At 56.3% G+C, this 27,994-nt stretch overlaps 1 protein-coding gene across 5 annotated transcripts; it reads right to left on the bottom strand.

The window, feature by feature from the left end:
• Positions 1–6: 6 nt before the first annotated feature.
• LOC102277110 (palmitoyltransferase ZDHHC11) lies at positions 7–27,177 on the bottom strand. Of its 5 annotated transcripts, none has more exons than XM_070357783.1 (8): positions 26,913–27,177; positions 20,151–20,326; positions 19,777–19,878; positions 18,865–18,989; positions 17,282–17,437; positions 14,708–14,820; positions 11,102–11,202; positions 7–3,666 (listed from the first exon to the last, which is right to left on the bottom strand). In XM_070357783.1, exons 1-8 carry the CDS (start codon positions 27,162–27,164, stop codon positions 3,549–3,551), a joined length of 1,143 nt encoding a protein of 380 aa, XP_070213884.1. In that variant the 5' UTR covers positions 27,165–27,177; the 3' UTR covers positions 7–3,548. The 5 variants fall into 5 exon arrangements, with proteins under 5 accessions (XP_070213884.1, XP_070213880.1, XP_070213881.1 ...); XM_070357779.1 differs by lacking the exon at positions 26,913–27,177 and adding an exon at positions 20,665–20,908; XM_070357780.1 differs by lacking the exon at positions 26,913–27,177 and adding an exon at positions 20,665–20,908 and having other exon boundaries at positions 11,102–11,136.
• Positions 27,178–27,994: the final 817 nt, after the last annotated feature.

The raw sequence follows: 27,994 nt of genomic DNA, 5'->3' as shown, positions 1-27,994 counted from the left end.
AGTCGCTCAGTCGTGTCTGACTCTTAGCAACCCCATGGACTGCGGCCCACCAGGCTCTCCAGTCCATGGGATTTTCCAGGCGAGAGTGCTGGAGTGGGTGCCATTGCCTTCTCCGTATATATATATATATATTGGTGCAAAGTTTGTTCAAATCTTTTCGTATTTAAAAAAACCTGGGTCATTTTTCTTACAATTGAGTTTTGAAAATTCTTTATATATTCTGGATACAAGTAGACGATTTGGAAATATTCCAGCCAAAGTATTTTTATTTTTGAAATGGTGACTTCCAAAGGGCAAATATTTTTCACTTTTATGAAGTCCAATTTTTTCATATTTTTATTTAATAGTGCTTTTGGTGTCATATTAAAGAAAAGTTTGCCTAACGCAAGATCACAAGATTTTATTCTGTTTTCTTCCCAAAGTATTATGGGTTTACCCTTAAAATGTAGCTCTGAGATTGATTTCGAGTTACTTTTGTACCTGCTGTGAAACAGCACGTGAGGTTCATTTTTCCTCCTTGTGGGTATCTGATTGTTCCAGTACCATTTATTGAAAATACATTGCTCCCCATTGAATTGCCTTGGCATCTTGGTTTAAAATCCAATGATCAGAAATGTAAATGTTTTGTTTCTGGAGCTTCGACTCTGTTTGTCTGTCTGTATGTCTGTATGTCTGTCCTTAACACTGGCTCCATACAGTAGCTTCGTAGTAAATTTTGAAATCAGATTATGGAAGCTTTCCAATTTGTTTCTTCTTTTTCTAAATTATTTTGGTCATTCGTAAGGGTTCTGAATTTCCACATACAGCTTGATACTTCCTTAAACAGAAAAGCTTGCTGGGAATTCAGTGGGGATCATGTAAGTTTGTAGATCAGTGTGGAGAGATCTCCTGTCATGACGATACTGAGTACCCAATCCCTAAATATCGTAAGTCTTTCCATCTGTCTGGGTTGTGTTTAATTTCTCTCAACAGCAGCTGTAGCTTCACACGTACAGCTTTTGTATTTGTTGCTTTGTTGTTTTTTGACGCTGTTGTGAAAGGAGTAGTTTCCTCAGTACTATTTCCAGACTTTTCTCTGCGAGTAGACAGGAGTATAATTCAGTTTTTTAATATTGATTTTGCATCCTACCACCTTGCTAAGTTATCCTATTATTCCTATTAGCTTTTCTGCAGGTTTGTTAGGATCACGTTACCTGCAAATAAACACAGTCACACTTTCAGATAGATGTGCGTGTGACTCCTGCTTCTAGCTCTACTGTACTGGCTGGAGGTTTTTAGTAAAATGTCAGACAGACGTTTGGAGGGCACATTTTTGTCTTGGTCCAAGTCTTAAGGACACCGCTTCAGCATGTTAAGTATGAGTTAGTGGTGAGTTTCTTCAGATTCTTTATCAGGTTTAGGGGGCTCCACCCTTAGGCTGTGAAATTGTTTTATCATATCTAGAGGTGCTGTTAGCAAATGCTCTTTCTGACTGGGCGTGCTCATGCTTATTGTACTTTATTAATCGGAGAAGGCAATGGCACCCCACTCCAGTACTTTTGCCTAGAAAATCCCATGGACGGAGGAGCCTGGAAGGCTGCAGCCCATGGGGTCGCTGAGGGTCGGACATGACTGAGCGACTTCACTTTCCCTTTTCACTTTCATGCATTGGAGAAGGAAATGGCAACCCACTCCAGTGTTCTTGCCTGGAGAATCCCAGGGACGGGGGAGCCCGGTGGGCTGCCGTCTATGGGGTCGCACAGAGTTGGACACGACTGGAGTGACGCTCGTTACACTAATACATTTTCAGATGTTGAGCCGACCTTGCATTTCTGGAATAGCCCTCCCTCAGTCACAGCGTATGCACCTCTTGTGTGTGTTTGTATATGCCTGTGTCTGGTCAGTGATATTTGCCTCTATATTCACGGGTGACATCAGCTTATAAGATTCTTTTTTGGCGACAGGATCTGGCTTTGGTATTATGTACTCATATATGTACAGAGGATGAGATAGTTGGATGGCATTGCTGACTCGATGGACATGAGTTTGAGCAAGCTCCGGGAGTCGGTGATGGACAGGGAAGCCTGGCGTGCTGCAGTCCATGGGGTCTCAGAGTCGGACACGACTGAGCGACTGAACTGAACTGATTATGTACCCACCTCGTAGGATGAACTGGGTGGTATTTCTTCCTCTTCCATTTTCTGAAAGTTTGCGCATGATTGATTTGGGTTTTTTTCCCTTAAAACATCAGCTAGAATGCACCAATGAAGCCATTAGGGCCTAGGATTTTCTTTGTGGAGAATTTAAAATTACTACTTCACAGTTTTTACTTGTTATATGTCCATTTGAATTTTCTATTTCTTCTTGAATCGTTTAGTAATTTGTATCAATTAAGTAGAATGGTAAATCCCTTTCTTAAGTAACAAAGCATGTTTCAACCTTGGAACACTTATAATTAAGCATAGAAAAGTCTAAGAGACCCAAACCCATGACGTTACTATTTTCGCGTTGGCAAGTCATCGGCACGTTGGTGATTTGGATTTCATGTTCCTGAATACCAGAGCTGATATGTCCTGTGCAGGAGAGACGAAGCTTTCAGCTCTTAGAGTCTTAGAGATCGCCTTGCTCTCTCCTGTTTCCCACCAAATAAATGTAACAAAGCTGCATCCAGGGGACCCTTTGCTGAGATTTAACACAACGGTCAGTGACAAGCATCCGTCAGGGTGCTGGCTGCACGGTCAGGGCTGGCAGCAGGTGTCCAGTGGCACTGTCCCGGGCACGTTAGAACCTGGGGTCACCCTGGCTTCCACAACAGCAAAGCATAACCCCTGATTGCCTGCTCCCACCTTGGAGTGGATATCACATGTAGCGGTTGAGTCTGGGATAGGGACAGGATTATAGGTTCCCATAAATGTGCTTCCAAACCTCGAGTGGAAGCTGCTGGTACAAGTGTAAACAAGAAAAACATCACTGCTGCTGAAGGTGGGTACTGACCCCCTTCCTAGTTCTACCTTATTACAAGAAGCCCCCTCTCTGATGCCCTGCAGGGGTCGTGAGAGGAATCTCCGCTGCAGAGAAAGTGAAGTCACCAGTTGCCTGTAGGAATCAGTACAATTGCAAACCTGCTCACATTAACCCACCAGAGAGCCCGGGGCACCTGACCTCTGGGGGCCCCGCTGGCTCCATCCTGGGATGGCGGAGATGATGGAGCATGTGCACACGCCACACCCTCACACGTCACCCTCACACACACAGACACACAGGATACACACACACATCACGCACAGAATACATACGTCACACACATACACATCCCACAGAAAACACACGCATCACATCGCACACGCACACCACTCACACACACTCACACTCACACAAGTACTCGCCCACGGTTCAGCTGAGTCTGTCCCTCACTTCCTCTTCTGTCCCCACCTCCTCATTCCCCTGTGAGCGGCACTCCCCAGGCACCACATGAGGGCTGCAGTTCACACAAGCGGTTCCAAACACGGCTCTGCCCTGGTTCTTGGAGGGCCTTGGGCCCAGCCCTGGCTCTAGCCCGGTGGGGCAGCTCATGCTGGGGGCTGGGGGCTCACCTTCAGCGATGTCGGGGTGTCCTCTGGCTGTATGGTGGCGGTGGAGCACAGACTGGGGTGCCGGGAAGAGGGCAGGAGCTCCTTGGGCGTCTCTCTGTGAGGACGGGGGTGGGGGCGGTCAGCAGGGGCGCCTGGCTGCGGGTGGGGTGCTGCACACGGCCCCCTCCCCTGCAGGGCTCGGAGCAGCTGCCTGGGCTTGTCCCCTGCCCCGAGCACCCCGACCCCTGTGCGTGCCAGTCTGGCAGCAGTGGGGCAGGGGCCTGCAGAAACGCACAAGGGCACAGAGCTGGGCCCGCGGCCATGGCATGGCCCCTCCCCGCGGAGGCCCCAGGAGATGGACCCTCAGGGGGCGGCGTCATCACACGAACAAGAGGGGGGCTCGGCCCTGCACTACCGACCTGACGGCGGAGCATAAGGGCAGCTCTGGCTGGTCAGAGCTCCAGGCCCACCATCCATGGGGACGCGGCCCTGGGAGTCTTGACCGTCCGTGCACAGCGCCGAGCACAGCCCAATGTGCTGGCTGGCATGTGAGCTGCTGGGACTGTGTCCGCTTTGTCACTTGGTCTATGTAGCAGTGGGGATGGGCGCAGGCCACACCTGCAAGATTGGACAGTGCACGCCTGCCTGTCTGTGGTCATCCCCACTCACGTTTTCATCCTGGCCGGTCAGTCCCAATAATCCAATCCAGTTACAGTCCCACAGCAGCAAAGAGTCCAAAAGGAAAACTCCCCATAAATCGGTCTGATCACTGCTGCTAGAGATACACTCTGTAAAGTCCTGCAAGGTGCTTCCACTAAGCACCCGTGAGACACGGCAGTGCCCAGGATTCAAGCATATTCCCAGGTCTCTAGAAGCCCAGATGCCTGACCTGCTCCAGCAGCACCCCCCAGGCTGTGTCTCCTGCTCACTGTTCGTTTCCAAGGCCAAGCATTTAGCATCACACTAACCAAGTCTGTGCCCCAACACTGAAGCCAAAGAAGCTGAAGTTGACCGGTTCTATGATGACCTACGAGACCTTCTAGAACTAACACTTTAAAAAAGACATCCTTTTCTTCACAAGGGATTGGAATGCAAAGTAGGAAGTCAAGAGATACCTGGACTAACAGCAAAGTTTGGCTTTGGAGTACAGAATGAAGCAGGGCAGAGGCTAACAGAGTTCTGTAAAGAGAACGCACTGGTCATAGCAAACACCCTCTTCCAACAACACAAGAGATACCTCTACATGGGGACATCACCAGATGATCAATACCAAAATTAGATCGACTATATTCTTCACAGCTGAAGATGGAGAAGCTCTATATAGTCCACAAAAACATGAGCTAGAGCTGACTCTGGCTCATATCATCAGCTCCTTATTGTAAAATTCAGACTTAAATTGAAGAAAGTAGGGAAAATCACTAGGCTATTCAGGTATGACCTAAATCAAATCTCTTGTGATTATACAGTGGAGGTGATTAATAGATTCAAGGGATTAAATCTGATAGAGTGCCTGAAGAACTATGGACAGAGGTTAATATCATTGTACAGGTGGCAGTGACCAAAACCATCCCCAAAAAAGAAATGCAAGAAGGCAAAGTGGTTGTCTGAGGAGACTTTACAAATAGCTGAGCAAAGAAGAGAAGCAAAAAGCAAGGGAGAAAGGGAAAGATATACCCAACTGAATGCAGAGTTCCAGAAAATAGCAAGGAGAGATAAGAAGGCCTTCTTCTATGAACAATGCAAAGAAATAGAGGAAATCAATAGAATGGGAAAGACTAGAGATCTCTTAAAGAAAATTGGAGATATCAAGGGAATGAAAAGGACAGAAATGGTAAGGACCTAATAGAGGCAGAAGAGATTAAGAAGAAGTGGCAAGAATACACAGAACTATATAAAAAATGTCTTCCTGACCCGGATAACCACGATGGTGTGGTCACTCACCTAGAGCCAGACATTATGGAGTGTGAAATGAAGTGGGCCTTAGGAAGCATTACTATGAACAAAGCTAGTGGAGGTGATGGAATTCCAGCTGAACTATTTAAAATCCTAAAAGATGGTGCTGTTAAAGTTAGCATGTCAATACATCAGCAAATTTGGAAAATTCAGCAGGGCCCACAGGACTCAAAAAGGTCAGTTTTCATTCCAGTCCTAAAGAAGGGCAACAACATTCAAACTATAGGACAATTGTACTCATTTCACATATTAGTAAGGTTATGCTCAGAATCCTTCAAGCTAGGCTTCAGCAGTACGTGAACTGAGAACTTCCAGATGTATAAGCTGGATTTAGAAAAGGCAGAGGAACTAGAGATCAAATTGCCAACACTCACTGGATCATAGAGAAAGCAAGGGAATTCCAGAAAAGCATCTACTTCTGCTTCATTGACTACGCTAAAGCCTTTGACTGTGTGGATCACGACAAACTGTGGAAAATTCTTCAGGAGATTGGGAATACCAGACCACCTTGCCTGTCTCCTGAGAAACCTGTATGAGAGTCAAGAAGCAGCAGTTAAAGCTGGGCATGGAACAGCTGAGTGGTTCCAAATTGGGAAAGGAGTACATCAAGGCTGTATATTCTCACTCTGTTTAACTTAGATATGCAGACAATACCACTCTAATGGCAGAACGAAGAGGAATTAAAGAACCTCTTGATGAGGGTGAAAGGGGACAGTGAAAAGGAGGGCTTAGTTCAAAAAACTAAGACCATGGCATCAGGACCCATCGCTTCATGGCAGATAGAAGAGGAAGAAGTAGAAAGGATGACAGACTATTTCCTTGGGCTCCAAGATCACTGTGGACAGTGAGGCGGCCATGGAATTAAAAGGCGCTTGCTCCTTGGAAGGAAAGCTGTGACAAACCCAGACAGCACGTTGAAAAGCAGAGACACCACTTAGAGACCATCACTCAGAGACCATCGCTGACAAAGGTCTGTGTAGTCAAAGCTCTGGTTTTTGCAGTAGTCATGTACTGTGAGAGTTGGATCATATAGACGGCTGAGTGCTGAAAAAATGATGCTTTTGAATTGTAGTGTTGGAGAAGACTCTTGAGGGTCCCTTGGGCTGCAAGGAGATCAAATCAGTCCATCCTTAAGGAAATCATCTCTGAATATTCATTGGGAGGATAAATGCTGAAGCAAAATATTCAATATTTTGGCCACTTGATGCAAAAGAAGAAGAGGGCAGCAGAGGATGAGATGGTTGGATAGCATCACCGACTCAATGGACATGAATTTGAGCAAACTCCAGGAGATAGTGAAGGACAGAGAAGCCTGGCGTGCTGCAGTCCGTGGGGTCACAAAGAGTCGGACACGACTGACTGAACAACAACGAGTCCGTCGCTAGGCTGACTGCAGATGAGCCCAGGAAGATTTCCGCAGCAAAAGGGACGCATGTTCTCTTGCTCACTGGGTCTGGACGGTGGGAAACTTGCACACTTCCCACACAATCAACCTTTCAGTAAAGGAATGCAAGATTAGACTGAAAATGAAGAATAGTATTCCAAAAATGAGGAATGCAGTACATTCCAAAGATGCAATAACTTATATTCATAAAAAGCCATATATTCACAATATATGAAGTTTTTAAGGCTTCTAAAAAGTTCTACAATATGATTATAACTTTATAAGACATGATGTATGCTAATACACACAAAACATTTTTAAAGGAAGACTCGAAAGACACTAATCGAAGTGCCAGCAGCGGCGCCCGGGGGGAAGAAGGGATGCTCGTTTTCACACTGGGAAGTTCTGCAGTTTCCAAATTTTGTGTAATGGGTATACACTGATTAGGCAATTTGAAAAAAAAAAAAAAAAAAGAGGCTTTTGTCTTGTTTACTTTTAGAGCTAAGTTTCCAGACTGATTCCAGTTAGTTTCTTACCAAAGGATAAAGGAAAAACTATTCTTAGATTTTATGTAAAGGACTCTATAGCTGGGTGATTCTTGAAGGTGGAATTCAAGCTGACTAAGATTTTCACTAAGTGCCAGTAAGTTCCTAATACGTTTGAAAGGGACTGACCTTTCACACTAAGCTATACTCCCTGATCATTAAGCAGAAATCTGCAGCAATTGTCAGCTTTGGGGAAATGGACTCCCGGTGCACGCCTGCCTTTCCCGGGTCTCTCTGCCAGCTGGGCTGGAGAGAGGGGAGATGTGGAGCCCCAACAGCCCGATCTTCTCCGCCAGGAACGCTAGTGCCTGCCCTGCAGGTTTCCAGGAAGAAGGAGGCCGCGAGGGGCAGGTGTGCCTGGCATTTCCAGGCCCTCGATGCCCCCGCCACCCCAGGAGACTGGCTTCCTGGTTCTTCTCAACACAGCTGCTGAGCGGGCAGATGGGAAGGCAGGCTTTGTCCCTCTCACATAAAGTGCATACCTAACCTAACTCTAGTTCAAATCCCAGGCTTCTTGGAACTGCGCAAAATGATCTTTAAGCCTATAGGGAAAAATAAATGTGAAGGATTTGTCAAATGTAAAGAAAAACAAAAATATGAGAGGAGGATCCACCTGCCAGGTATTAAAAGGTAGCTAAATGAAGTCCTTTTTTGAGATTGAAATGGAAACTGGCTTTTTCCAGTCCTGTGGCCACTGGTGAGTTTCCCAAATTTGCTGCCATGTTGAGTGCAGCACTTTAACAGCATCATCCCTTAGGATTTTAAATAGCTGAGCTGGAATTCTATCGCCTCCACTAACTCTGTTCATACTAATGACTCCTAAGGCCCACTTGATTTTGCACTCCATGATGTCTGGCTCTAGGCGAGTGACCATTCCATCATGGTTATCTGGGTCATGAAGACCTTTTCTTGTATAGTTTTTCTGTGTATTCTTGCCACCACTTCTTCATCTCTTCTGCCTCTGTCAGATCTTTCTGTTTCTGTCCTTTATCATGCCCATTCTTGCATGAAATTTTCCCTTGATATCTCCAATTTTCTTGACGGGATCTCTACTTTTTCCCATTCTATTGTTTTCCTCTATTTTTTTGCATTGTTCATTGAAGACGGCATTCTAATCTCTCCTCGCTAGTCTCTGGAACTCTGCATTCAGTTGGGTATATCTTTCTCTTCTTTGCTCAGCTATTTGTAAAGCCTCCTCAGACAACCACTTTACCTTCTGGCATTTCTTTTTCTTTGGGACGGTTTTGGTTACTTCCTCCTGTACAATGTTATCAACCTCTGTCGATAGTTCTTCAGGCAGGCTGTTGACAAAACTCTGTTAGCCTTTTCCTGCTTCATTTTGTACTCTAAGGCCAATCTTGCCTATCATTCCAGGTATCTCTTGACTTCTTGCTTTTGTATTCCAGTCCCTTGTGATGAAAAAGACATATATATATATATATTTTTTTTTTTTTCGTGTTAGTTCTAGAAGGTCTTGTAGGTCTTCATAGAACTATTCAATTCCGTCTTCTCCAGAAATAGTGCTTGGGGCATAGACTTGGATTACTGTGACGTTGAAAGGTTTACCTTGGAGACAAACTGAGATCTTTCTGTCTTTTTTGAGATGGCACCCAAGTACTGCATTTCAGACTCTTTGATTGACTATAAGGGCTATTCCATTTATTCTAAGGGATTCTTGCCTGTAGTAGTAGATATAATGATCATCTGGATTAAATTTTCCCATTCCCATCCATTTTAGTTCACCCAATTCCTAAAATGTCACTGTTCAATCTTGCCATCTCCTGCTTGACCACGTCCAATTTACCTTGATTCATGGACCTAACGTTCCAGGTTCTTACGCAATATTGCTCTTTACAGCCATTGGACTTTACTTTCACCACCAGACACACCCACAGCTGAGCGTCGTTTCCGCTTCGGCCCGGCCGCTTCGTTCTTTGCGGAGCTATTAGTAACTGTCCTCCACTCTTCCCCAGGAGCATATTGGACACCTTCCAACCTGGGAGACTCATCTTCTGACGTCCTATATTTTTGCCTTTTCATACTGTTTGTTCATGGGGTTCTCCTGGCAAGAATACTGGGGTGGGTTGCCATTTCCTTCTCCAGTGGACCATGAAGGTATCAAAGAGGCAGAGGAACCAGGGATCAAATTGCCAACATCTGTTGGATCATAGAAAAAGCAACAGATTTCCTAAAAAAAAAATCTACCTCTGCTTCACTGACTACACTAAAGTCTTTGAATATGCAGATCACAACAAACCACGGAAAATTCTTCAAGTGATGGGAGATGGGAATACCAGACCACCTGTATGCAGATCATGAAGCAACAGTTAGAACTGGACGTGGAACAACAGACTGGTTCCAAATCGGGAAAGGAGTACGTCAAGGCTGTATATTGTCACCGCTTATTTTTGCAGAGTACCTGATGCAAAATGCTGGGCTAGGTGAACTTCAAGGTGGACTCAAGATTGCTGGGAGAAATATCAACAACCTCAGATATGCATATGAAACCACTCTAATGGCAGAAAGTGAAGAACTAAAGAGCCTCTTGATGAGGGTAAAAGAAGAGAGTGAAAAAGTTGGCTTGAAACTCAATATGAAAAACACTAAGATCATAGCCTCTGGTCCCATCACTTCACGGTCAATAGAAGGGGAAAAAGTAGAAGCAGTGACAGGCTTTATTCTCTTGGGCTCCAAACTCACTGCAGATGGCGACTGCAGCCGTGAAATTAAAAGACGCTTGCTCTTTGGAAGGAAATCAGTGACAAACCTAGTCAGTGTATTAAAAAGCAGAGATATCACTTTGTCGACAAAGGTCCATCTAATCGAAGGTATGGCTTTTCCAGTAGTCATGTATGGATGTGACAGTTGGACCATTAAGAAGGCTGAGAGCTGAAGAACTGATGCTTTTGAACTATGGTGCTGGAGAAGATTCTTGAGAGTCCCTTGGACTGCAAGGAGATCCAACCAGTCAGTCCTAAAGGAGATCAGTCCTGAATGTTCACTGGAAGGACTGACGCTGAAGCTGAAGCGCCAGTCCTTTGGCCATCTGACGAGAAGAACTGACTCACCGGAAAAGATCCTGATGCTGAGAAATATTGAAGACAAAAGGAGAAGGGGGCAACAGAGGATGAGATGGTTGGATGGCATCACCGACTCAATGCACATGAGTTTGAGCAAACTCCGGGAGACAGTGGAGGACAGAGCAGCCTGGCGCACTGCAGTCCATGGGGTCGCAGAGTCGGACTTAACTCAGTGAGGGAACAGCAGCAAGTAAAGTCCAGTCCTTAAACAGCACAGTGTCCTGTAGGACACACAGCAGATGGACAGACCAGTGTCCAGAAGCAGATAGATCAGCTTCCAGGGAAACTTGGGGCGTCAGGAAGGCGTCCTTAGACTGGATGAGGAAAAGAGGACCATTTAGTTAACGAGACAACAACCACCAGTTAGGCTGTAATAAGACAACCTTGGCTCCTACTTCACTAAATAAAAAAAATTAATTGAAGATGGTTTGAAAACCAAAATATGAAGCAAATAAAAATTACGAAAGTGTTAGCAAGGAGTATGGAGGATATTCTGTGAAAAAAAGAACGATTTTTTAAAGCAAGGCAGTAGAGGAGAATATAGCTACTTCAGATGCACAAAACAGGTCTAGGGAAATGGCAACTTACCCCTGCTCGGAGGATCCCAGGGAGCTGTCCAGAGGCTGTGGGGAGAAGCACAGGATGCCGCCACTGTGGACACTGCGCTTGCCAGCACAGCTCCCGTGCATCTGCAGCCGACATGGAGGAGAGGTGCCTCGGGGTCTCACGGGGGAGCCCCCTTCCCCATGCCCTTGCTCATGTGTGAGTGTCTCTGCTTCTCGTTGGTAAGAAACAGGAAGGAGAAGGCTGGGTCACGAGAGATGTGTTTATTTTAGAAGAAAATGCCAACTCTTTGCAAAGGCTTGTAGCTTCACACCCCACCAGCCATGTGTGAGCCTGCTGTGTACAGCCTTGCCAGCCCTGGTGGTTGGGCTTTTTGATTACGGCCACTCTGGGGGGCGAGTAGCGGTGTCTTATCGTGGTTTAGCTTGTGTTTCCTTAACGTGGAACGATGCTGATGTTGACCATCTGGGTTTGGTGAAGTGTGTTCAGATATTTCTCCCATTTAAAAAACCTGGTCGGTGTTCTTGTAATTGACTTTTGAAAGTTCTATACATATTCTGGGTACATGTATATGATTTGCAAATAATTATTTCTCTCTGTGGCTTATATTTTCATTTTCTGAATGGTGACCTTTAAAGACTAAAAGTTAACTCTGATAAGGAGCTGCAGAAATGGGTGGGTCTGAAAGGAGTCAGCCCTGTGGGCTTGGCCTTGTGGAGAGTGAATTCAGAAACGACACAACACACACACTCACAAGACTCGCCAAAGACCCACACACACAGAACCCCGCACGTGCACTGCATCACACACACACACCACACACTCACATATGCGTGCAACACCCCACCCCCACCTCACCAGCACAGAGGGCCCGGCCTCCAGGTGGCCTCGGGCCACCCCCTGTCCTGGGCGGATAGATGGGGGAGCAGGGGCGCCCTACCTGTGACAGGTGGCCTTGGGCCACCCCCTGTCCTGGGCGGACAGATGGGGGAGCAGGGGCGCCCGTACCTGTGACAGGTGGCCTTGGGCCACCCCCTGTCCTGGGCGGATAGATGGGGGAGCAGGGGCGCCCTACCTGTGACAGGTGGCCTCGGGCCACCCCCAGTCCTGGATGGACAGATGGGGGAGCAGGGGCGCCCTACCTGTGACAGGTGGCCTCGGGCCACCCCCTGTCCTGGGCGGACAGATGGGGGAGCAGGGGCGCCCTGCCTGTGACAGGTGGCCTCGGGCCACCCCCCGTCCTGGATGGACAGATGGGGGAGCAGGGGCGCCCTACCTGTGACAGGTGGCCTTGGGCCACCCCCAGTCCTGGGCGGACAGATGGGGGAGCAGGGGCGCCCTACCTGTGACAGGTGGCCTCGGGCCACCCCCTGTCCTGGGCGGACAGATGGGGGAGCAGGGGCGCCCTACCTGTGACAGGTGGCCTCGGGCCACCCCCAGTCCTGGATGCACAGATGGGGGCAGGGGCGCCCTACCTGTGACAGGTGGCCTCGGGCCACCCCCCGTCCTGGATGGACAGATGGGGGGCAGGGGCGCCCTACCTGTGACAGGTGGCCTCGGGCCGCCCCCCGTCCTGGGTGGACAGATGGGGGGCAGGGGCGCCCTACCTGTGACAGGTGGCCTCGGGCCACCCCCGTCCTGGATGCACAGATGGGGGCAGGGGCGCCCCCCGGGTGACAGGTGGCCTCGGGCCACCCCCCCCCGTCCTGGATGGACAGATGGGGGCAGGGGCGCCCTACCTGTGACAGGTGGCCTCAGGCCACCCCCGTCCTGGATGGACAGATGGGGGCAGGGCCCTACCTGTGACAGGTGGCCTCGGGCCACCCCCCGTCCTGGATGGACAGATGGGGAGCAGGGGCGCCCTACCTGTGACAGGTGGCCTCGGGCCACCCCCGTCCTGGATGGACAGATGGGGAGCAGGGGCGCCCTACCTGTGACAGGTGGCCTCGGGCCACCCCCCGTCCTGGATGGACAGATGGGGGCAGCAGGCGCCCTACCTGTGACAGGTGGCCTCGGGCCACCCCCGTCCTGGATGGACAGATGGGGGCAGGGGCGCCCTACCTGTGACAGGTGGCCTCGGGCCACCCCGTCCTGGATGGACAGATGGGGGCAGGGGCGCCCTACCTGTGACAGGTGGCCTCGGGCCACCCCGTCCTGGATGGACAGATGGGGGCAGCAGGGCGCCCTACCTGTGACAGGTGGCCTTGGGCCACCCCCGTCCTGGATGGACAGATGGGGGCAGGGCGCCCCTACCTGTGACAGGTGGCCTTGGGCCACCCCCCTGTCCTGGATGGACAGATGGGGGGCCTTGGGCCACCCCGCAGGGGCCCTACCTGTGACAGGTGGCCTCGGGCCACCCCCTGTCCTGGGTGGACAGATGGGGGAGCAGGGGCGCCCTACCTGTGACAGGTGGCCTCGGGCCACCCCCAGTCCTGGATGGACAGATGGGGGAGCAGGGGCGCCCTACCTGTGACAGGTGGCCTCGGGCCACCCCCGTCCTGGATGGACAGATGGGGAGCAGGGGCGCCCTACCTGTGACAGGTGGCCTCGGGCCACCCCCGTCCTGGATGGACAGATGGGGAGCAGGGGCGCCCTACCTGTGACAGGTGACCTCGGGCCACCCGTCCCTGGATGGACAGATGGGGGGCAGGGGCGCCCTACCTGTGACAGGTGGCCTCGGGCCACCCCCGTCCTGGATGGACAGATGGGGGCAGGGGCGCCCTACCTGTGACAGGTGGCCTCGGGCCACCCCCCGTCCTGGATGGACAGATGGGGGAGCAGGGGCGCCCTACCTGTGACAGGTGGCCTCGGGCCACCCCCCGTCCTGGATGGACAGATGGGGGGCAGGGGCGCCCTACCTGTGACAGGTGGCCTCGGGCCACCCCCCGTCCTGGATGGACAGATGGGGGGCAGGGGCGCCCTACCTGTGACAGGTGGCCTCGGGCCACCCCCGTCCTGGATGGACAGATGGGGGCAGGTGGCCTCGGGCCACCCCCGTCCCTGGATGGACAGATGGGGAGCAGGGGCGCCCTACCTGTGACAGGTGGCCTTGGGCCACCCCCCGTCCTGGGTGGACAGATGGGGGAGCAGGGGCACCCTACCTGTGACAGGTGGCCTCGGGCCATCCCCTGTCCTGGGTGGACAGATGGGGGAGCAGGGGCGCCCTACCTGTGACAGGTGGCCTCGGGCCACCCCCGTCCTGGATGGACAGATGGGGAGCAGGGGCGCCCTACCTGTGACAGGTGGCCTCGGGCCACCCCTGTCCTGGGTGGACAGATGGGGGAGCAGGGGCGCCCTACCTGTGACAGGTGGCCTCGGGCCACCCCCCGTCCTGGGTGGACAGATGGGGGAGCAGGGGCGCCCTACCTGTGACAGGTGGCCTCGGGCCACCCCGTCCTGGATGGACAGATGGGGGAGCAGGGGCGCCCTACCTGTGACAGGTGGCCTCGGGCCACCCCCTGTCCTGGATGGACAGATGGGGGAGCAGGGGCGCCCTACCTGTGACAGGTGGCCTCGGGCCACCCCCGTCCTGGATGGACAGATGGGGGAGCAGGGGGGCCCTACCTGTGACAGGTGGCCTCGGGCCACCCCCCGTCCTGGATGGACAGATGGGGGGCAGGGGCGCCCTACCTGTGACACGTCCTCCATTTGTAAACTCACACCCTTCTTCCCTGTCTCGTGTGTCGACTTTTGCTGTTGGCGGCCCTGTGTCATGTAATCAAGCGTGGTCAACCTTTTGGCCACTAGAAAGGAGAACACAGGCAAGAGACAGAGTCACCGCCCCCCATCCACCGCCCGCAGTGCTGGGAGCTGCTCCCAGCCTGGAGCCTGGGGAGCGGCCGGAAGGCCACCCCGAGCCTGGCTGACCTTCAGGCCGCAGCCGGCAGGTGCCCGCACCTGTGGAGCCCACCCGCCCTGGCCCCAGGGGGCCTCACAGGCCCGCAGCAGTATGGGTGCAGCTGTGTCTTAAATAAGGTGAGATAGCGGCCAGCACGTGGCAGACAGGCTCAGGTTATGAGAGTCTCTAACGTGTTTGTCAACAGAAGACCACCCCTAACGGAAGGAACACGATCCAGTCACGTGTCTCCGCCCTGGTGGGGTGGGGTGGGGCCTAACTTTTCCATTTCTCTTTCTCCGAAAACTGACAAACATGGGAACAGATGGTTTATAATTATTTCTGGAAAGAGAAAAGGCCACCCACAGAAGCCTATTTGCAGCTTGAGGAGCAGATGGAAGGCCGCCGCCCCCACAGCCCCTGGCGGGGGTCTGCTCCCCAAGGGGGGCCAGGGCTCAGCCCCTCCCCGGGGGCTCCTACAAGGGCTGCTTCTTCTCGGGCCTTCAATTCTTTCTCCATTGACTGCACACACCCTCAGAGGCCGTCGCAGTCTGGGGATGAGAACTGGGCCTTGCTGACGTTCTAGTGAAGACATCCACTCTTCTGCCCAGGTCTGCACAAAGCCCTCAGACGCAGGCTGCCGGCAGGCTCTGCGTGTCTCCTGGAGCCCGCCTGGAGTGACACGGGCGTGGACGGCGGTGAGCCCACAGAGGAGGAGATGCGGGACGGGCCTGCGTCCCTGGTCTGACCCTCGGCCTCTGTGCAGCTGCCCGGAGCCTCCTCACGTCTCTGCCTGAGGCCATCTCCCCCTGGCTCGCTGAGCACTCGCCACAGCCGGGCCAGGCTCCTTGCGGCCGCGGCCATGTGCTGGCCTGGTGGCTCTGCCTCGGGCCCCGTGTCTGTGGGGGCTCGTCCTCCACCTCCTTGCCCCTCAACCACACAGGAGCTGGAGACGGCGTCGGCGGGTCCACTGTTCTTATCGTCCAGGATTCTGGCGGGAGCTTCTCTAAACGCCCTGTTCCTGCCTCACAGACTCCATCCCCGCATCTCTCTCAACACTGGCACTGCCCACTTTCTACCCCTCTGTGTTTCTGCAGGTCTCAGAGTAGAACTCAGCCCTCTGCCCTCTTGGGGTGTTCCTTTCTACCCTGAACTCATTGCTGGAGGGGGCAGCCTGCCGGGGACCCGTGTGAGCACAGGGGTGAAGGCCAGCAAACTTGGGGAGCACGTGTTCAGGTAGAGGCGGAGCCTGGGGAGCACATAGTCAGGTAGAGGGGAGCCTGGGGAGCACGTACTCAGGTAGAGGGGAAGCCTAGGAGCACGTGCTCAGGTAGAAGGGAACCTGGGGAGCACATACCCAGGTAGAGATGGAACCTGGGGAGCACGTGCTCAGGTAGAGGGGGGAGCCTGGGAGCACGTGCCCAGGTAGAGATGGAACCTGGGGAGCACGTGCCCAGGTAGAGATGGAACCTGGGGAGCACGTGCTCAGGTAGAGGGGGGAGCCTGGGAGCACGTGCCCAGGTAGAGATGGAACCTGGGGAGCACGTGCTCAGGTAGAGGGGGGAGCCTGGGAGCACGTGCCCAGGTAGAGATGGAACCTGGGGAGCACGTGCCCAGGTAGAGATGGAACCTGGGGAGCACGTGCCCAGGTAGAGATGGAACCTGGGGAGCACGTGCCCAGGTAGAGATGGAACCTGGGGAGCACGTGCCCAGGTAGAGATGGAACCTGGGGAGCACGTGCCCAGGTAGAGATGGAACCTGGGGAGCACGTGCTCAGGTAGAGATGGAACCTGGGGAGCATTTGCCCAGGTAGAGATGGAACCTGGGGAGCACGTGCTCAGGTAGAGATGGAACCTGGGGAGCATTTGCTCAGATAGAGGGGGAGCCTGGGAGCACCTGCTCAGGTAGAGGGGACCCGGGGAGCACGTACTCAGGTAGAGGGGAAGCCTAGGAGCACGTGCTCAGGTAGAAGGGAACCTGGGGAGCACGTACCCAGGTAGAGATGGAACCTGGGGAGCACGTGCTCAGGTAGAGGGGGGAGCCTGGGAGCACGTGCCCAGGTAGAGATGGAACCTGGGGAGCACGTGCTCAGGTAGAGGGGGAGCCTGGGAGCACGTGCTCAGGTAGAGGGGGGAGCCTGGGAGCACGTGCCCAGGTAGAGATGGAACCTGGGGAGCACGTGCCCAGGTAGAGGGGGAGCCTGGGAGCACGTGCTCAGGTAGAGGGGGAGCCTGGGAGCACGTGCCCAGGTAGAGATGGAACCTGGGGAGCACGTGCTCAGGTAGAGGGGGAGCCTGGGAGCACGTGCTCAGGTAGAGGGGGAGCCTGGGAGCACGTGCCCAGGCAGAGGGGGCCCGGGGAGCACGTACTCAGGTAGAGGTGGAAGGAGAGCAGGTGGCCGAGCAGCAGCAGGCTGATGAGCGCCAGCAGCAGCACCAGCAGCCCGAGCGCCAGGAGGACGCAGGGGTTGGTCCTCACGGGGGAGATCGGGAGGAACAGCAGCCACGTGTCCTTGTTGGAGATACCTGTGGAGGCAGCGCCTCATCAGGTGCGTCCTGGGGTCAGCGCCTGGCACTGGGAGAGCCCCTCCCTCCCTCCCAGGTGAGCCCCTCCCTTCCCAGGTGAGCCTTTGCCTTGCCAGATGAGCCCCTCCCTGTCCAGGTGGGCCCCTCCCTTTCCAGGTGAGCCCCTCCCTGTCCAGGTGGGCCCCTCCCTGCCCAGGTGGGCCCCTCCCTGTCCAGGTGGGCGCCTCCCTGCCCAGTTGGGCCCCTCCCTGCCCAGGTGAGCCCCTCCCTGTCCAGGTGGGTGCCTCCCTGCCCAGGTGAGCCCCTCCTTGCCCAGGTGGGCCCCTCCTTGCCCAGGTGAGTCCCCCCCTTGCCCCGGTGGGCCCCTCCCTGCCCAGGTGAGCCCCTCCCTGTCCAGGTGGGTGCCTCCCTGCCCAGGTGAGCCCCTCCCTGTCCAGGTGGGCCCCTCCCTGTCCAGGTGGGCCCCTCCCTGCCCAGGTGGGCCCCTCCCTGTCCAGGTGGGCGCCTCCCTGCCCAGTTGGGCCCCTCCCTGCCCAGGTGAGCCCCTCCCTGTCCAGGTGGGTGCCTCCCTGCCCAGGTGAGCCCCTCCTTGCCCAGGTGGGCCCCTCCTTGCCCAGGTGAGTCCCCCCCTTGCCCCAGTGGGCCCCTCCCTGCCCAGGTGAGCCCCTCCCTGCCCAGGTGGGTGCCTCCCTGCCCAGGTGAGCCCCTCCCTGCCCAGGTGGGCCCCTCCCTGCCCAGGTGAGTCCCCCCCTTGCCCCGGTGGGCCCCTCCCTGCCCAGGTGAGCCCCTCCCTGTCCAGGTGGGTGCCTCCCTGCCCAGGTGAGCCCCTCCCTGTCCAGGTGGGCCCCTCCCTGTCCAGGTGGGCCCCTCCTTGCCCAGGTGAGCCCCTCCTTGCCCAGGTGGGCCCCTCCTTGCCCAGGTGAGCCCCTCCCTGTCCAGGTGAGCCCCTCCCTGCCCAGGTGAGCCCCTCCTTGCCCAGGTGAGCCCCTGCTCATTGCTCTGCCTGACCTAAGTGCCCTTGCAGCCCCTCCTCTCTGAGGTGGGCATTACGATTCCCCTTATGGGTCTGGAAGGTGAGGCTGGGAGAGGGTAACTAAGTGCCCAGGTCACAGAGCCTGACCCTGGCGTCCACTGCGCTGGGCCCTCCCCACTGTCCCTAGAGCTGAAAGGCCACAGCCACCACCTTGGGGGCGTTTCCAGGACACAGTCTCTGTGACAAGGGGGCCTGACACCACAACCACACAGGTTCCAAAACCAAGTGAGGAGAAGCAGGGAGGGGCTGTGTGCGGGCCACTGAAGGCCGTTTCAGCTGAAATGTCTTCGCCCCACAGCTAGCTCTGGACAGGTGCTTGGGCCCAGACTGCCCCATGTGGCGCCCTGGGTGGGGGGTGGGCGGGCAGCCGGTCTCAGGGGTCGGGGGCGCGTACTCCGGTAGCGTGCGTCGGTGCGCAGGCTGGCGGGGTTGAAGAGGTACTGGAAGAAGATGTACAGAAGGACGATGATGATGCAGAGGAGACCGGCCGAAGCGGAGGCCACCGAGCTGAAGAAGCACCTGAGGGCAGAGCTGGCTGAGTGCCCGGGCCCGACGGCCCAGGAGGGGTGCCGCCAGCTCTGGAGTGTCCCCGCCGAGCCCCGGGACCCCCGCCGAGCCCCGGGACCCCTGCTGAGCCCCGGGACCCCCGCCGAGCCCCCCGGACCCCCGCCGAGCCCCCCGGACCCCCGCCGAGCCCCCAGGACCCCCACCAAGCTCCCTGGACCCCTGCTGAGCCCCCAGGACCCCCACCGAGCCCTAGGACCCCCGCCAAGCCCCCTGGAACCCGCTGAGCCCTAGGACCCTTGTCAAGAGCCTGTGACCAGAATAATGTCTCTCCCTCCAAAACAATAAACCCTAGGCAGCAATTCTCGGAGTGTGGTTTCACTGAAGTGTCTTCCTTCAGTCTTCCTGCTGTTACACCTTTAACGTTTTCAACATTAAACAGGGTCTTGGTTCACCCGAGACTTAGTTGATTCCCTGCTTTTCCTGAAGGTCCCTTACACCTGCCCCCAGGCCTCCAGCCCCCTGTCCCCCGATGGCACCATCTTGCTGACCCTGTCTGTGGACATGGGGACTCCTGGGCTCACCTGCCCCGCCCGGAGCCCCTCTCAGCCTGCTCTGTGTCAGGACCTGCAGCGCCCGTGAGCTCAGCACCCTCAGCCCTCCTCCAGGCGTGCAGGCAGGGAGCAGGCACCTTGAGGGGTTGTGCCCCAGAGGAGGGGCACTGAGCAGGCTGAAGAGGTGGGTCCTGCCCTCCACCAGGGCCCCTCTGCCATCAGGGGGCGGGGGGGGGAGGGACCCTCACCAGTAATTTCTGCTTCCCACGCAGTTGTTCAGCCATTTGCAGTGATGGTCAAAGCCTGAGACACACTTGTTGCAGGCGCTGCAATGCTTGGCTTTGGCACTCCTGGGAGGAAGGGTGGACAAGGCAGCCTGTCAGTAGGCTGTGTGGTGGGGCGCCGGGCAGAGCCGGGTCAACAGCTCGTCTGAGACCTCAGGCAGGTACTCAGCCCAGGAGGGGGCAGGGGGCTGTGCCTGGGACTCCGCCTCTCTGAAGGGGGCTGTGCCAGGCACCTGCCAGGGATCAGGGGAGCCTGAGTCCAGCCTGCTCGCAACCCCCTCCTCAACCCCGGACACACTGCGGCGCCCCTGCCGTGGCTGCCCGCGCCAGACACACACACGGTGACCTCGCAGAGATGGCAGTACTGGTTCTGGATGACGTGCGGGTGTTTGGACCGGTCGAAGGTCGGCATAGGCTGGGAGTAGTTCTTCAAGCGGACGCTGGCTTCGGCCGGGTCGATGGAAATGGCGATCAGGTGGACTAAGAAGTGGAAGGAGAATACCCCGCCGGTCACCTGCAGGGACGTCAAGGAGAAGCTCTGCCCAGGCAGCACGCGCGGGGCCCGCCCAGGAGGTGGGTGGTCGGGCCCTCAGCCGCCGGCGGGGTTTGGGGGGCCCTTGCATGGCTGGCGGCAGGGAGCAGGCCCACCCCTCTGATAGCCACGTGCCCAGCAGGACCCCTGAGCCCTCCATCCTCCAGGGACAGAGCATGGTGGGCCGTGGCCCCGAGACCCCCCTGAGCCTCATGGAGGAGCAGGTCAGGCCTGTGCGTGCCCGTGGGAGTCCTTGGGGCAGGGGGGCCATGCTGAGCTTGAGTCCTCAGAAAATGAGGAGGGTAGGAGGGTTCAAACACCTGCCAGTGAGCCTCTATGGCCAGTGGGCCCACGACTGTCTGTGTCTGTCTGTCTGTCTCTGTCTCCCTGTCTGTCTGTCTCAGTCTCTCTGTCCTTGTGTCTCTGTCCCTCTCCCCCAGCCCTCTCGGCATCCACCCCCTCTCTGTCACTCTGTCTCTGTCTGTCTCTCTGTCTGTCCCTGTGTCTCTGACTCTCTGTGTCTCTGTCTGTCCCTGTGTCTCTGTCTCTCTCCATCTCCGTCTCTGTCTCTGTCTGTCTGTCTGTCTGTCTCCCCCTCAGCCCCCTCAGCGTTCCCCCACCCCCAGGGCTCCCAGGGTGAGCTGACGTGCTCAGATCCACCCTCTGCACGTTCTCTTCAGGGACCAACACACTGTCCCCATGGAAACCAAACAGATGGGAGGAAGCACAGCTCTGGCTCCTTTCAGCCCTGCCCTGCTTCCCAGGACGGTCCTGCGGAGGGGTTTGGGTGCACAGGCCTGCTCCACAAGGGCCGCCTGGGCGCGGCGGGCAGAACCTCTGGTCTGCTCCCCGCCCACAGGCAGGGTCTGCGGGGCCACCCCGTGTGTGGGCTCTGGGCAGGGCCAGCCTCCCGGGCCCTCCTTACCCAGCACTGCCGTCGGGTCCAGGCTCCTGCGGCCCCTGCGGTGCTTGGCTCGGCAGGGCCCCCCAGGCTTGGGTGCCCATTCACGCCTGCGTGGGCCTCCCTGGACCCACCACCTGCAGGGCGCCGCCGGCCTCAGTGGGTGCTGCTTTGCCCGAAGCTGATTGACCCCCTGTCCTCCAGCCTCCAGTGCAGACCCCGGGCCCTGGGTGCTAGGCATGGGGCGAGAGGGGCCCTGGCCAGCCAAGGGGCACGGAGACCACCGTGCAGTCTGCAGTGAGTGGGGCCAGAGGGTGGGGATGACTGGAGGGCTGGTGCCCGGGTCAGACCTGCTGCCCGAGTCAGAGCTGGCCAGGCACATGGTAGGAAGGACGTGGGAAGCGCGGCTGACCAAGGACCAGCTGGGCTGGGGACCCCCATGGGGGTGGGGCTGCTGGATCCCTCGGAGTCATTGGGGCCCTTCCTGTGGCCGGGGGCCCTTCCGTGGCCAGGGGCCCTGCAGGGCTGGGCGGGGGTGAGGCCCGTCTCCTCCCATGCTGACCAGCAGACGGGGGCCCTGCCCCGCGCAGGGTGTGGGGTGGTGGGCGGGGCTCCAGGCCAGCCTGCGGTGTCACAGCTGGGGACACCACATGGTCTGTGCCTGCTGACCCCTGGCACCCATTTCCCGGAGCACAGTGGGCCGCTCTGTTTGTGTGGTTCCCGGGGCAACGGGAGCACATCCGGAGCGCGGACGGGAGGGGCCGGCGGGGGCAGGAAGTGGCTCGCTGCCCAGGTGAGGCCCTGCTCTGCTGGCCGCAGTGGGCTTGACCCCACCGGGGTCACCACCCACTGGGACCGTGGGCAGGACGGCAGGCGGGCGGCCCACGTGCTCTCCCCCCACGAGACCAGGCAGGGAGTATGGCACAGCGCCCAGGCTCAGACCCTCGGCCTTAAGCAGAGACGCCCGACCCACAGCCGACAGGCTGCCCTGTGGACTTCCCAAAACTGCAGGTGCCAGGGACCCCAGGACAGCGTGCCACCTAGACACGGTGGGCCAACCTGTTGGGGCCCCTCAGACATCAAGAGTCCATGGCAGGCACCCACCTGGGCCCATCTGCAGGTGGGCAGGCCAGGTCAGCCATGCTTGCCCGCGATCGCCTGGCCATTCCCGTTGGTCACACACAAGGGGAGTGGCACTGAGTCCCAGAACAGATGGGTGCAGGCGGGTGGCGCACCCTCCAGCTGCCGGCTTTCACTTTCGGATGTAATTTTATCTCAGGAGAGTCTTAGGTTCAAGTTAATAATACAAAGAACCTGGTCTGGCATCTCACTTCCAGCAAACAGGACCCGAGCCGCCCCAGGAGGAGGACGTGGCTGGTCCCCTAGCAACTATCTGTGTTCAGTAAACAAACAGCACCGGCGCAGGCCAGGACACCCGCCCTGTCCCCCGGCTGCCGCACCCGCCCTGGGCCGGGGGGAGCCCACACTGGGGCTGCACCCCCACGGCCTGAGTCCCCGAAGACCCCCACCCCTCCTGCCCTCCTGCACACACAGGGCGGCCAGGGTCCAACTTGCTGACCCCCCCCATCTCCAGGGGGCCTGTAGGGTGCTGCCCTACTTCCGGAAGCCCCACAGCCCTGACCCTGGCCCTCCGTTGGCTCTGCTCCTGGGTTCCTGCAGGTGCCAAGGGGCACTGGCGCCCCCCCGTGGCCAGAGAGCAGCACTCAAGCGCACTGCCACCTTTCAGGGACTTTGCTGTGACAGGGTGGGTCTGGGCCGCAGGAGACTTGATCAGAAAACACGTCCCTCAGGCTCTGGGCAGCCAGGAAGGCCACCCTGTATCCACGGCCTGGGACAGGCAGGAGGGGCTCACGGAGACTGGGTGCTGAGCCACCCAGGGGCGGGGGCCGCGGGGCCGGGGGGAGCAAAGACTGCCTACCTGGGGCTCCTGGCCGAGCACAAAGCAGGCGAGCGCTCACAGGGGCTACTGGACAGGGCACACGGGCGACTTGAGAAGACTCCCAGGGCCAAAACTCAGCTAAGTTTCGGGTCAAAAGAGAGCAGAGAGACTGGGTCATAGCCCAGCACAAAGCTACGGTCAATCTGGACAGTGTGTTAAAAGCATAGATAACACTCCGCTGACAAAGGCCCGTCTCATCAAAGCTGTGGTTTTCCCAGTGGTCATGTATGGATGTGACAGTTGGGCCATAAAGAAAGCTGAGTGCCAAAGAATTGATGCTTTTGAACTGTGGTGCTGGAGAAGACTCTTGAGAGCCCTTTGGACTGCAAAGAGATCCAACCAGTCCATCCCAAAGGAGATCAGTCCTGAATATTCATCGGAAGGACTGATGATTAAGCTCAAACTCCAATACTCTGGCCACCTGATGCAAAGAACTAACTCACTGGAAAAGACCCTGATGGTGGACAAGGTTGAAGGCAGAAGGAGAAAGCGCAAAAGAGATGCGAAAGTTGGATGGCATCACCAACTCGATGGACATAAGTTTGAACAAGATCTGCAGACAGTGAAGGACAGGGAAGCCTGTGTGTGCAGTCCATGGGTCACGACGAGTTGGACACGACTGAGCGACTGAGCACCAACAGCATGAGGGGAGCCCCATGGGTGAGGGTCCATGGGTCACGACGAGTTGGACACGACTGAGCGACTGAGCACCAACAGCACGAGGGGAGCCCCGTGGGTGAGGGTCCATGGGTCACGACGAGTTGGACACGACTGAGCGACTGAGCACCAACAGCGTGAGGGGAGCCCCGTGGGTGAGGGTCCATGGGTCACGACGAGTTGGACACGACTGAGCGACTGAGCACCAACAGCATGAGGGGAGCCCCGTGGGTGAGGCACAGCTGTGCCCCTGGATGGCGCCGGTCTCAGCCCCAGCACCTGTCATGGCTTCACCTGAGAACAGGGTCTTTGCAGATGGTCAGGTTAAGCTGAGGTCCTTGTGATGTGTCTTGATCTCATGGGACTGGTGTCCTTACGAGAAGAGAAGCCCAGGACTCAGACATGCATGGGGATGACCCTGTGAGGACGCGGAGGCAGCCGGATCTGAAGCCAGTGGACTCCTGGTCCTGGGGCCAGCAGAGTTGGGGTGGCTCCCAGGAGCTTGGCAGGGGGCACGGCCCCGCTCCCCCCAAACGTCTCAGGCGTCTCACTTCCGTCCTGTGCATCTGTGCCTCAGCGTGCATAACGCTGCGGGTGTTTATGTGGGTGGCCGGCGGGTCCCTTGTGCATTGTATGTATACTTGTGTGTGTGTGTGTGTTTGGGTCTGTGTGAGTGCGTGCTTAGAGGTAAACTTACAGCTTCAGATACAATAAAACCAATGACTGAAGCTTCCACATTAAGAAGGTAGAAAAAGAGCAATTAAAGCTGGTACATTGAAAGGAAATAGTAAAAATAAAAGCAGAAATTCAGAGAAAGTAAACAGGGAAAATCAGTAAGTCCAAAAGCACATAACCTGAATAATCAATAAAAGTGATAAACCCTAGGAAGACTGATCACTGGTGACATCGCTACAGACCCTACAGACTCTGGCCTGATAACAGGAGATCGTGTGAAGGGCTTTACTCCAAGAAATGTGACACTTAAATTTCCCCAAAACACAACTTGCCAGAACAGACAAGATGAAACAGAGGAAGCTGAAAAGCCTTTTCTATACTGAGGAAATTGATCATGGCAAGTCTTACACAAAGAAGTCTTTGCTAACTCAGGGGCAGGGACAGACAGGCCTCATCTGAAGGAGAGATGCCCACACAGATGCCCTGGTTTCTCTGGCTGATGGAGGCTGGGTGGGGTGGTGGGGGGGTGCTTTGGGGCTCAGTGCAGCCCCACGTCTGCAAAAGGACTTTAGAAATGGGGAAGTGCCAACCTTGGTATTAGGGAGCACGTGGTAACTTTCCAGGGATTTTTTAGGTGAGAAAGCAGAAGGGTGTAGAGACAGACGTCTTTGTCAGAGGCAGCCTGGGCGTTCCAGCGACATCTCATCACATGAGGGAGCTTTAAAGATGCTCAGCATGTGTGAGACACGGCGCAAGACTGGCAGTCTTAATTAGCACCTGGTATTTGAGGTCCATCACTTTGTTCTCCCTGCTCTTTCAAAGCTGCAAGATGCTGAGCTCAAGACTCGGGCAGCTTTGCAAGTCCGTGAGGGCCCTTCCTGCCCTGCCACCTCCAGTTCCTGGCCTCAGACGCCTGGCGGGTGGGCGGCGTAGCCCGTATCCTCAGTGCAGAGCGATGGCGCAGGCGCAAACACCCTACTTTCAGAAGACGGCTCCAGTGCCCACTTTACAGCAGCCCAGCCTGTCCACGGGGCTTCCCAGGGAGCCCTAGTGGTAAAGAACCTGCCTGCCAATGCAGGGGATGTAAGAGACGTGGGTTCGATCTCTGGGTTGGGAAGATCCCCTGGAGAAGGGAATGGCAACCCACTCCAGTATTCTTGCCTGGAGAATCCCATGGACAGAGGAGCCTGCTGGGTTACAGTCCAGGGGGTAACAGAGTTGGACACGACTGAAGTGACTAACACACAACCGGTCCACGGGCTCTAATGTGCCGTGGCCCTTGGGTGGGGGCCAGGGTTCCTGGCGGAGCCCCACACCACCCTGACGCCCACCTGAGGGATCAGATGTCTTGTGCCCAGAACAAGGCCACTCCGGGGGCCACAGACAACAGTGCCTCAGTGGGAAGGTGTGGAGGGGGAGCTCCATGCACCTGACCCTGAGGGGGGCATGTGAGCACCTCAAGTCGGTCCAGTGGATAAGACTCTGCACTCCCAATGCAAGAGGCCCAGCTTCACACCCCAGCTAGGGAACGAGACCCCACATGCTGCGACTAAAGATCCTGAGAGCCACAGCTAAGACCCAATGCAGCCAGACAGATGGAGAAAGCAAATACACACACACACACACACACAGAGGCACACAACAGGTACACGCAGACACATGCACACGTGTGCATGCACACAAACGCACACATACAAATGCACACACACATGCTCACGACAGGCACATGCATGCATGTGCATACACAGGCACGCACATGCACATAAATGCACATGCACATGCGCACACACGTGCACACATGTTCACACACGTGCACGCACGAGCACATACATGCACACATGCACACGTGAGTGCACATGCATGCAACATGCACACACACAATGCACAAACAATGCACACGTGCACACACATGCACACAACATTCACATGCACACACGCACACATGCACAGCGTGCACACACGCACACAACATGAACACGCACGCACATGTGCACACGCGTGCGCATGCGCACCGTTCGTCTCCGACAGCACAGACTGGCTGTGTAGCCACAGTCAGGGCAGCTTGCGGCCCGTCTGCAGCTCCTCCCCTCCTGGGGTCTCTGCCCACCAAGGACCCTCTCGTCCCGGCTGCCAGCCGGGCACCCTCCCCCTGCCCAGCACAGGTGGGAACTGGCAGCCGGGACCCCGATCCAACAGCCACTGGAGGGCGGCTGTGGGGTTTCTGGTGTAGACGGTGGGGGTGAACCATGGCAGAACCGTGGGAGCCGGGGCAGAGGCAGGTCTGACCACCCCTGTGGGTGGAGCCAGGCCTGCTGGAGGCCCCTTGGGAAGCCCCTCCCAGCTTAGACCACAGCCTGTCCCCGGGAAAAGGATACACTGTAGGCAATGTATCTCCAGTCATGTGGCAGGAGGGGGATGAAGACCCCGAAGGTGGTGAAGGCCAGAGTCAGGAACACGGTCCAGGCCATGATCTGGAAGGAATGCAAGGGCCGCGACCAGCCATTCACCCTGGACAGGCGGGGCGGCGACACCTGCGTGTTCCTGCTGGACGCAGCTTCTGAGAGGACCCGCCTCGACCTCCTGGCGCAGAAGGCCATCTGCAAGACAGCAGGGGCACAGGGGGCCATGGATGCCTGTCCACAGCCCATGCAACCCTGGACGTCACAGCTGGGCAAGCAGTTCCGTGGGGGTGTGTGGTCCCCGGGCCCCCCCACCCCTGCTGGGACCCCAGGGAGGGCAGTTACCAGTCCCTTGCAGCCGGCGGGCCACCTACAGCAACTGTCTACTGGTCACTTTAGAAACGCACACACCTCATCAGAAAATCCACGGACGTGGGGGACCCACATGAGGAAGAGGTCCGCATCCCTGGGAAAGCCCAGAGTGGGAGCAAAAGGCAGCTGGAGCCGGGTTGGTCAGATGCTTTTACCCACCAGAAACCCTGTGTGTTTCCCCAGGGCAGGAGGGCTGCAGGCCAGGGTCCTGGCCCAGGGGTGGGCCCTGCAGGGGTGGGAGGGAACCGGGCCCTTCTGGCCCATCAGGTGGGCAGGCCTGCCAGGAATGGAAGGGATGTGTCCGGGGGAGGCTGTGGGGTGTTTGTAGGTGTCGGAGGGGTGACACTGTTAACAGCTGCTACAGGTGGAACTTGGGGGAGTTTAGAAGACCCTGTGCACAGCCTACACAGCAAGTGTAGCTGACAGGAGTTCATTACTGACAGAAACATTGAAAAATATTCCGACTCTTGTGTGAGCTGTGACTCCCCCTGGGGGCTGTCCTAAGGGCGGATGTCAGCTGCTGCCTCTGCTGGCCGTCTACCCAGGTCCTTGGATGAGACGCCACGCAGACAGAGGCCACAGCGGCCCTGAGTTTCCTGGGGTCTAGCAAATCGAACGGCACATTTGTGCAATAAGACCAAGGCGTCTGGGAATTAGAACCCTGAGGGGCAGGCCTGGAGCTGAAA

Source organism: Bos mutus, chromosome 20 (genome assembly GCF_027580195.1).
Source record: "Bos mutus isolate GX-2022 chromosome 20, NWIPB_WYAK_1.1, whole genome shotgun sequence".
Classification (NCBI taxonomy): Eukaryota; Metazoa; Chordata; class Mammalia; order Artiodactyla; family Bovidae; genus Bos; species Bos mutus.
The sequence above is the reverse complement of the archived record's forward strand: the minus strand, read 5'-3'. Positions and strand labels throughout refer to the sequence as shown.

Bases quoted from the DNA above. Each gene is read 5' to 3' on its own strand.
- LOC102277110 (XM_070357783.1), bottom strand. From the start codon at position 27,164: ATGGCCCCCTGTGCCCCTGCTGTCTTGCAGATGGCCTTCTGCGCCAGG. The intron at 11,203-14,707 runs GTAGGGCGCCCC...TGTCGGCTGCAG, and splicing joins AAATGGAGGACGTGTCACAG to ATGCACGGGAGCTGTGCTGG. The intron at 3,667-11,101 runs GTAAGTTGCCAT...CCGTCCTCACAG, and splicing joins CTGGGATCCTCCGAGCAGGG to AGAGACGCCCAAGGAGCTCC.